Genomic DNA, 10,708 nt, shown 5'->3' on the forward strand with positions numbered 1-10,708 from the left:
ATAAACCGCACTGTGCCTGGCTTTAGTGAGTCAAAATTGGCGCAATAATAATTATACAAAAGAAGTGAAAATAGATATAAAAAAATATATAAACTGCAGCATTTCATACAATCATATGCTCCCTTTGTCACATTGGAAGTTACCAATCTGGAGACTATTTCCAGGCACTGTGTAGTATTATTTTACTTGCTGTTGCCATGGTAAGGCGGTAAAGTTCCTTGATTATTACGCCAGAATAAAAGCATAGTTCCTCACCATATTTTTCATTCATTCATTCATTCATTCATTCATTCATTACTTCATTCATTCATTTTCGGATGCTTTTCCAGCTGCAGCCCATCACTGGGAAATTCCGAACCATATACTGCAAGACTAGAAAATTTAACTTTTCATTTTCCATCAGTCTTAAGACACAACATAACTACAAAAGAGTCAAGCTCTAAATGAGAAAATTATCGAACTCTGCTGTTTAAAAAATGTCATTTGGAGCAAAATGCTAACGGTCTAAATTGGGTAAATGAATTCAAAAATTGTGTAACTCAACTGTTGAAATTCAGGATAATTCCAAAATGAGCTTTTTTAAAATGGGAGTTTTACTTTAAAAAATAATACAGGCCCAACAATAGATCCAGCATTAACACCAAAAGTCACACCAAAGCCCTGACATAATATCAAAGACTATAGAATATACAAGACATATCACTCGTATAGTTTTGAATGGGGAAAAAGTGTAACAGTCAATATGGCGAAAAAAGCCTGCCTTCGAATACAGGAGGCAATCATTAATCGATATAGGCCGATGATACTCTGGGAGAGGAGCTCAGACCAGACATGAGCTTTTGCAGATTTTGTGTGTTTTAAACGTTTATAAATGAAACTTATGAGACATTCATTCATCCAACTTATCCAGCATGCAACCCATCAACTTCTATACACACTCATTCACACTCATACACTATGGACATTTAGCCCAGCCAATTCTTTCTTTTTCAATTCAATACTTGTCTTTGGATTGTGAAGGAAACCGGAGCACCTGGAGGAAACCTGTAATTTGACAGCTTTTAGTCATTTTTCACACCTTGATGAATCAAAATTAGGGCTGGACGATAAAATCCGTATCCGTATTTATTGACCGAACACCATTGTCAAAATTAATAAAAAGTTTGGTATGTAGTTTCGGTATGAATTGATATAGTTTTATTAAAATGTGCAACGCGATTCATGTAAGTAGAACTCTGCTTCTGCTTCACATTTTGTATGGAATATACACATTTCAGTAAAAATGGTAGACTAATTACCTCAGACAAACAAGCATCCAAACACTGCATTGCTTTTTACTTTTCCCCATAAATTTTTATCCAAGCTGCAGCAATGATTTAATTTGTTATCCTCTGAGAAAACACTTGATGGTCGCCTTGTTACGAGAGATGTCAGGGGAGTGCGAGCGCAAAGCCCATTGTAATGGTCAAGGAATCACACCCACGTGCTTGTCACTTCAGGTCAGAATAACAACAAACGTGAAAATGAGTGCTGTATAGTGGCAGTGAGGAGATTGTAAATAAAAAAGGATTTAAGCATGTCGCCCGAGTGGCTTTTTGGTTTCTATTCTTGTGCATCCTAGTCACTTGCACTCCATCTGAAAGATCTTTTTACATAGGGGGTAATGTAGTCATCCAACTTCACAATTTGTAATGTTGCAGTATACATTTGAATATTGACGATTGATTCCTTTACTTAAGCTCAGATTTGATCATCATAATTTGTGTCATTGACAGTGTTTGAGGTTTGCTGTATCCTTATTATGTTTATTTTATTATAAAGAGATGAGATATTTTGTTTAAATATTTTTGTATTTGATTAATAAAACTATTTGCCTTGGTAATGTTGGTAAATTAAAATTCATTCATTCATTTATTTATTTATATTTATTATATAATAAACTATTTATTTATTAACTTAGTCCCTTTATTATTCTGGGGTCACCACAGCGGATTGAATCACCAACTTATCCAGTACGTTTTACACAGCGGATGCCCTTCCAGCTGCAACCCATCACATGGAAACACCCATACACTCTTATTCACACACATACACTACGGACAATTTTGCTTACCCAATTCACATGTCTTTGGACTTGTGGGGGAACCCGGAGCACCCAGAGGAAACCCACGCAAACACAGGGAGAACATGCAAATTCCACACAGAAATGCCACCTGACCCAGCGACCTTCTTGCTGTGAGGCGACAGCGCTACCCACTGAGCGTAAATAAAATAAGGTGGTTAAATAAATAAAAATCTTATATTCCTAAATGTATTGTTAAAAATATTTAATAACTATCTATATTGAATGATATAAAACATGATATTGTGATCATTTTTTTTTTTCCAATATCGCCCAGCCCTAGTGAAAGTTTTTAAAATAATAATCCCTTAAATTATGTTGTTAAAGGCTGTAGTATTCTCAAAACCTGACTGCCACAGACCCAATTTAAAGTGGAGCTCTGGAAGACTCAGGGTCTGGTATTGAGGCAGCTTACTGTTGTAGAAGAGCAGACAGATGGACAGCTTTCTGACGCTAATGAGGATTTGTGGCCTCAGAGTTCAAGATGACGAACCGTTCATTGGTTTGTGTAGATCAAGGCCTGAATCAATGCACACTATCAGCTACATGCAGAAACTTCTCTGAACTGTAAAGACACAGCCACCAGCAGCGCGACATGATCATTTAGTGTAATGAAAATAATAGATTCGTCATGGGGAGCATGGGATATAGTAACTATATCATTATTGGCACTATGCAAAATTGTTCTTCACGCAGCAAGAGCAGATTGTTAGCGATGATATGTGTTTGGTCGAGGCTGAGGAAGCCAGAGGCACAGCAAACAGCGGAGCGGTAATTAAATATCAACAGGAAGTCACTCACACAACAACGGCACCCTTTATATCTTTAAAGCAGACGCTATGAGGCTGAAATACATCTCCAGTTAAACAAATGTGACAAGATTCAGGACATAAAACTGAGAGAGTTATGAGATGTGGGATCCTGGGACTTTTAACGTAATACAATGTTAGCGTAAGCACAATTGTTCATGCCTAGTTGTCATATTTTTCATCATTTATCACTCATGTTGTAACTGTTAAAAATGACTTATGTTTTTGTTAGTAATGCAAAAGTAAAATACAGTGGTTCGTTCTCCGTATGGATTACTCAACTAAATATACAGTTGAAGTCAGAATTATTAGGTCCCATGAATTATTAGCCCTCCTGTTTATTTTTTTCCAAAATTTCTGTTTAACGGAGAGCAGATTTTTTCAACACATTACTAAACATAATAGTTTTAATAAATAATCTCTAATAACTGATTTATTTTATTTTTGACATGATGACAGTAAATAATATTTTACTAAATATTTTTCAAGACACTTCTATACAGCTTAAAGTGACATTTAAAGGCTTAACTAGGTTAATTAGGTTAACTAGGCAGGTTAGGCTAGGCAAGTTGTTGTATAACGATGGTTTGTTCTGTTGACTATGGACAAAAATATAGCTTAAAGGGGTTAAAAATTTTGACCTTAAAATATTGTTTAAAAATTTAATTCTAACCGAAATAAAACAAATAAGACTTTCTCCCGAAGAAAAAATATTATTAGACATAGTGTTAAAATTTCCTTGCTCTGTTAAACATAATTTAGGAAATATTTAAAAAAGAAAAACTAATTCAAAGGGGGGCTAATAATTCTGACTTCAACTGTATATATAGGCGATGCAGTGGCACAGTAGGTAGTGTTGTGGCCTCACAGCAACAAAGTCATTGGTTCAAGCCTCAAAGTTTAGATTCCTCAAAGTAGTTTACAAAATATATCAATAAAACTTATGCAATCTGCACTCTGAAATAACGGGGTAGTTCTCCCAAAAGCTTTAAAGAGAACATTTATTAATATGGACATTTTAAATACAAACGTGTATTATTTTAAAGTACCGACCCAGCTTTAGCACAATTTGTCTATGATAATCAAAATCATAAACAAAATCATAAGGTAATGTTAAACATGATATAGTGGCTGCCATATTGCAACAAATAAATGCTTATTTATTTTATAATTATCGCCCCAATAATTAAATGATCCCTTGATACAAAATACTACAGCTAAAAATTATGGATTAGTTACACAAGTTGTAAATAATTTTGTGAAATAAAGATTACTTGCTTAGTTGTCTGCAGTTACATTTTTAAAATAATTCAAATCTGTGGCAAAGTCTATGTGTAGCATTTAAAATGATGGATTTTATTTGAAACTTGGATAGAATTGGTTTTAATATCTTTAATTTATTAGTAAGTAAAAATTGATTTATTGGTATAAGCCAGAATTTATATGTCATTATTAGTATTACTATAAATAGTAAATATCATGAGAGATGGGACTTTTGGCTTAAACTTTTATCAGCTTTTATGAGTTTATCTGCTTTTATGAGTCATTTTAGGACGACAGCTCTTCAGTTTTATCTGAAATAGTTAATAGGTAATAATTATTCAGACGCAACAAATTACTAAAAGCGGCCTTAAAGGGATAGTTCACCCAAAAATAAAAATTCGGTCATCATTTAGTAATCGTTTGAGCTTCTTTCTTCTGTTGAACACAAAGGATGATATTCTGAAGACTGCTGAAAAGAACAGCCATTGACTTCCACGGTATGTTTTGTTTCTACTATGTTTTCTTTTCCAACATTCTTCAGAATATCTTCTTTTTTGTTCAACATAAGAAAGAAATTCATGACAGTTTTGAACCACTTGAGTGTAAATAAATATTGAGGTAAGTTTATTTTTCTGGGTGAATGATCCCTTTAACTGGATGCCTAAAAATATATGATCATTTACAAACATTTTACCACAAGTCGGTGTAAATAAAATGCTTAAACAGAGGTCCTCTCACCATCTGAATAGGTTTCTTCTGCAGGTCTCTCTCAGTCACAAGTCTCTCCTGGTCGGTGACGTAAAGGCCCTTCTGCGCCAGAGCCTGGATGACCGCATCGTGGCCCAGGAGAGGTTTGACAGCGTCACTCTTCAGGATCAGACTTCCAGCTCTGCAGTAGAGCTCCGCTGACAGCAGCAGATCAGCCACCGGCGGCTTCAGGTGCTCCTGCTCATACTGGTCCTTGTAGAAGGGCTCGTTCAGCTCTTCAGGAACACTGTCTGTGAGGTGACACAACACAATTATTGTTACACACAAGATGCTATAACGCTATGATGCCTGACTTTATTTGTTTGACAGTTTTAGTTTGATATACTGTTTTTTATTCATTTAAAGAAGACTGTATATGAACATTTGTTTGAGAAATCGATTTTCAGATTTTCTTAATGCATATACGCTATTCTCTCTTGACTCAATACAGAGAAAAGTTTTTAACAGCAGATTGCACTGTATGCTTTACAAACAGTCGTACTGCGTTCGCAATTTCTTACAAATATCACTTTAACTTAAAATAGCTATTAATAAAGGTTGGAAAGGTTTAAGCAAATTACAAGAGCGTTTATAGTGAGCTGTTTACATTAGTTTTGTGACATAAAAGCCAACGTACATGGCTCAAAGCCAAACGCACAATGGCTCTTCCCTGTTAGCATTCAAGTGTTCAGATAAAAAGTAGCAGGAAGCACCATCTATTGTTCAAAACTAGCCTAAAGTGCTTTTTGCTGTTCAAAACTAGCCTAGAGCACCATCTACTGTTTAAAATTAGCTTACAGCACCATCTGCTGTTTAAAACAAGCTTAAAGCGCCATTTGCTGTTCAAAACTAGCCTAGAGCACCATCTGCTGTTCAGAACTAGCTCAGAGCACCAACTGCTGACTAAAACTAGCTTACAGCACCACCTGCAGTTCAAAACTAGCTTAGAGAGTGATTTCCTGTTCAAAACTAGCCTAGAGCACCATCTGTTGTTCGAAACTAGCTTAGAGAGCCATCTACAGTTCAGTGCTGTTTAATACTAGCCTAGAGCACTCTCTGCTGTTCAAAACTAGCCTAGAGCGATATCTTATGTTTGAAACTAGCTTTTAAAGAGCCAACTGCTGTTTAAAACTAGCCTAGAACACTCTCTGCTGTTTGAAATTAGCTTAAAGAGCTAACTGCTGTTCAAAACTAGCTTGGAGCACTATCTGCTGTTTAAAACTAACTTAGAGCACTATCCTATGTTGGAAACTAGCTCTTAAACAGCCAACTGCTGTTCAAAACTAGCAGAGAGCGCCATCTGCTGTTCAAAACTAGCCTAGAACACTCTCTGCTGTTCAAAACTAGCCTAGAACACTCTCTGCTGTTCAAAACTAGCCTAGTGAGCTAACTGCTGACTAAAACTAGCTTGGAGCGCTATCTGCTGTTCAAAACTAGCCTAGAGCACTATTTGCTGCTTGAAACTAGCTTAGAGCTCCATCTGATTTTCAAAACTAGCCTAGAGCAATATCTTATGTTGGAAACTAGCTTTTAAAGTGTCAACTGCTGTTAAAAACTAGCGTACTGCGCCATCTGCTGTTCAAAACAAGCTTAGAATGCCATTTGCAGTTCAAAACCAGCCTAGAGTGCCATCTGCTGTTCAAAACTAGCCTAGAGCGATATCTTCTGTTCGAAACTAGCTTTTAAAAGAGCCAACTGCTGTTCAAAGCGTAGAGCGCTATCAGCTGTTCAAAACTAGCCTAGAGCACTCTCTGCTGTTTGAAACCAGCTTAGAAAGCCAACTGCTGTTCAAAACTAGCCTAGAGCGGTATCTTCTGTTCGAAACTAGCTTTTAAAGAGCCAACTGCTGTTCAAAACTAGCGTAGAGAGTCATCTGCTATTCAAAACTAGCCTAGCTAGAGCACTCTCTGCTGTTCAAAACTATGCACAGAATTGATTCAGAAGAGAGCAATGATGCATTTGGAAAATATCAGAGTTGATTCACAATGTATTTCTCAAACCACTTCTCGTCACAGCTCTATATAATTGCAGGATCGATTATATCCACTACTGGCCATAATGTAACTGGATTATCCATTTAATAAACAGAAAATATGTAACAAGTTCATGTCATTTTATAGTTTAGTGGATTCTTTGTTTTGCTAATCTGGAGTATGTAATATGTCATTTTAATAATTGGATACTGCCATAATGTAATATGAATTATTGACTGAATTATTGATCAGCGCTTTTTTAAATAATTCTTGCATGTTGAAATTAGTTTTATTCAGAATTTTTGTCATGTGTTACTACTGTACATCATCTTGTGTAATCTTAAAAAATAATCATACATTTGACAAAAATCATCTGGTTGCGACTAAATAAGATTACCTACACATATTAAGACATCTTCAATCCATTATATCACAATAGACAGCTGAGCCGGCAAGATTTTTCTCAGAATTTCAAAGATCAAAGTACTTTTCATCTTCAGAACAGCTAAATATAGCCATAACTCAGCTCGGTATTTTCCGATCCTCTGTACAAGACTAATTTACCCTCACCCATGGAGATGAAGGAAAGGAGAAAGCCCTTAAAAGAAGCAAGACAGCGTCTACCACACATCCATAAAATCAAAAATATCATTATCATCACTAAATGGGTTCATAGACGCGAATGAGGTCACTGTATCCATGGAGAACAGAGATGTTCAGCTATTTATGGAGATGGGTGAGAGTTTGGGAGAGCGCCTGCGTCCTTACACATCCTGATCACCTGCACATGCTTTCAATTTTCTGCGTTTAATATGATTGTGTTGTTATGGCAAAACAGATTTGAATCACTCCGGATAAGGAAAACAAAGCTGTTGTAGATTAAATTCAATCTTTATTTCTATAGTACTTTTTACTATGTAGATTGTGCCAAATCAGATTAACATGCACTCACCGGCCACTTTATTAGGTACACCTGTACAACTGCTCGTTAACGCAACAGTTCACAGTCATATATGTGTCCCACGCTGCTATAAACACTATTAGAACACATATATTTCACTAAAAAGTGAAAAAATTGTTGTTTTTGCGTTATTTTGAGCAAATTCGTTCCTTCGGTTTAAAACCATTTTTTGAAGCTGAATCACGGTAATTAGATCCTTGCTTGTAATTCAGAGAGGAGTGTGGATGTCTGTATCGACGAGTACATCGTGACGTCTCTGAGTGTGCAGCATTAATTCATGAGAAAGACTTAGTTCAAACCAATCAGAGCGCTATCAGTGCGCTATCTATTAACCAATCTATTGTGAATGAGGTGCAACTTCATTTATATGCATGATAGCTTTGAAGACTGTTTTTACCCGTTACAGGGTTCAGATGGCATAGATATGCCAAAACAAGTGGAAGAACAAGAATTGTTTGGAGACGCAGGTCGTCAGTATTTTGTTTATAATTGAACTGTAGCGAAGGTTTTTTTTTTCCATTCACTGCTATGAGAGCGCAGCTGGACTCACGTGTGGATTACAGTGCACGTGACAGAAAATCGTTTGCAAGGAACAAGAGCTTTTAGCATTTTTTGAAAACTGGTTAGTTAGTTAGTGTTGATTGTCCAGTGTTTTTCTCCCATTCCCCGTGCGGTATCAAACATTCCATTAAAACTACACTCTTCCAGCAGTTCCTAGCATCCAATATTTTGCTTGTCACAGGGGGCATGCATGAACTGTTCCTGAATGAAAGTGAAAGTGCCAAACTGCAGTTAATGTCAGCAAATTAATAATTTGGCAAAAAATTTGATTACTGTGCTATGTAAATGTGGTCACTGTCTTTCTCCCCTGCGTCTGTGTTCGTTTTGCCTATGTGAAAATCAGTGTGTGCCTAAATGGAAACTCCCATTTTTATGCAAAACCTTCCCTCTTTTCCCTGCCCCGACACTCCCACCTAAAGAGAGCTGGACACACCCACTTTCCTGACTTTTTTCAAATTAGAGGTGTGAAAACACCCTGCTGAGACAGGAGGGTTTCTTGGCCCTTTAAAGGGCACATAGGTTACCCCTTTTGTCATATTTAATATTAGACTATAATTTGTGTCCCCAGAACGTGTCTGTAAAGTTTCAGCTCAAAACACCCATCAGAGTATTTATTGTAGCTGTTTGAAGTGTCTGTATTAAAGCTGGGAAAAGGTTGTTGCTGTTTTTTTTTCACTGGGCCTTTAAGGCTAGTCATTCCTGCCCAGCCACCCTGTGCTGATGAAGTGAATCGCTGTACTTCATTACACACGTGCACTGTTTTAAAACATGTTAAAATTGTAAAACTCACTCTTGATCACGTTTCATGATGATTGATGATCCTAGCAAACTGAACAGACTTTTATTACCGGTAGCTTTGCGCTCGTCCTGTCTTGTTTATATGATTATATTCATTACCAGGCAGATATGTTAATGCACGCAGCTGTCAATCAATATTGGTGGGTGGGGGAACAAACTCCTACATCAAGTTGCGGTCGATCTAAAAACCGCTCCAATTGGTCCATCGTTTTTATTTTGTAAATTTGAAAAAAAAAAAGGACTGGCTGTGTTTATTTCACCCCAATATGATAGTATATACACTATACTAACACACATGTCTGTCCAAACAGCTTTAAAAGTAGCTTTTTCACCATAGGTGCCCTTTAAGGCTCATTAGTACCAATTGAGCATCAGGTAGACTGTGTCAATGCCACAGCCTACCAGAGTATTGTTGCTGACCATGTCCATCCCTTTATGACCACAATCTTCTGATGGCTACTTCCAGCAGGATAACACATGTCACAAAGCGTGAATCATCTCAGACTGGTTTCTTGAACATGACAATGAGTTCACTGTACTAAAATGGCCTCCAAAGTCACCAGACCTCAATCCAATAGAGCACCTTTGGGATGTGGTGAAATGGGAGATTCACATCATGGATGTGCAGCCGACAAATCTCCAGCAATTACATAATGCTATCATGTCAATACTGACCAAAATCTCTGAGGAATATTTCCAGTATCTTGTTGAATCTATGCCACAAAGGATTAACACAGTTCTGAAGACAAAAGGGGGTTCAACTCGGTACTAATCAGGTGTTTCTAATAAAGTGTCACGTGAGTGTATATGAAGAAAAGAAAATTAAAATCCATAAAAAAGCAAGGGACCAAGATCTGTGCCTTGTGGTATCCCAAAATGTACTTTTGATCAATATGAAGCCTTTTTATTAGGTAAGACATGAACCAAGTCAACTCAGTTTCAGTAATTACCAACATAATTTTGAAACCTATCAAGAAGAATGTTGTGTTATAAAAAAACACATCAGCTGTTATTTAAGACAAAACACTGCAGGTATAATTAAATAAAAAAATCTAATAAAAAAAACTACTAAAAAAATGAACATAATAATAATATGCATACGCAAACCCTCTATTTAAACCTTTCAGAATATAGGCATGAATGAAACTGTAGTTTGGTGTATGTGGTGGTGAATTGGAGATAAAAAAAAATGTAGAAAATATATTTTAAAAATACGCAGCTGAAACCTGCAGGCACAAATTGATAAAGTGTGACTAAAGTAATCCTTAAAATTGCACATTGGATGTTTTCTTAACATTAAACTGATAAAATTTCAGAATTGACAGATGAACATTTTGCTGATGGTCTCAGAGCCACAAGGCGCTGACAACATAAGTCAAATATATAAGTGTGTGGAGCCGGGCCGTGGTTGCCATGGCAACAGTAGGGAGGCTGATCGATTCCCCGCTGTATGTTTGTAACCAGGAGCTCCTTG

At 36.6% G+C, this 10,708-nt stretch overlaps 1 protein-coding gene across 12 annotated transcripts in view; it reads right to left on the reverse strand.

The window, feature by feature from the left end:
• Positions 1-10,708, reverse strand: part of camsap2a (calmodulin regulated spectrin-associated protein family, member 2a) — a 75,221-nt gene that overhangs the window by 52,826 nt on the left and 11,687 nt on the right. For all 12 annotated transcript variants that reach the window (XM_087302975.1, XM_087302974.1, XM_087302968.1 and 9 more), the window contains exon 2: positions 4,933-5,192. In XM_087302975.1, the coding sequence (XP_087159101.1) occupies positions 4,933-5,192 (260 nt within the window). The remainder of the gene's footprint in view (positions 1-4,932; positions 5,193-10,708) is intronic.

The sequence above is a fragment of the Danio rerio genome, chromosome 22 (genome assembly GCF_052040795.2).
Source record: "Danio rerio strain M-AB ecotype USA chromosome 22, GRCz13ab, whole genome shotgun sequence".
NCBI classification, from domain to species: domain Eukaryota; kingdom Metazoa; phylum Chordata; class Actinopteri; order Cypriniformes; family Danionidae; genus Danio; species Danio rerio.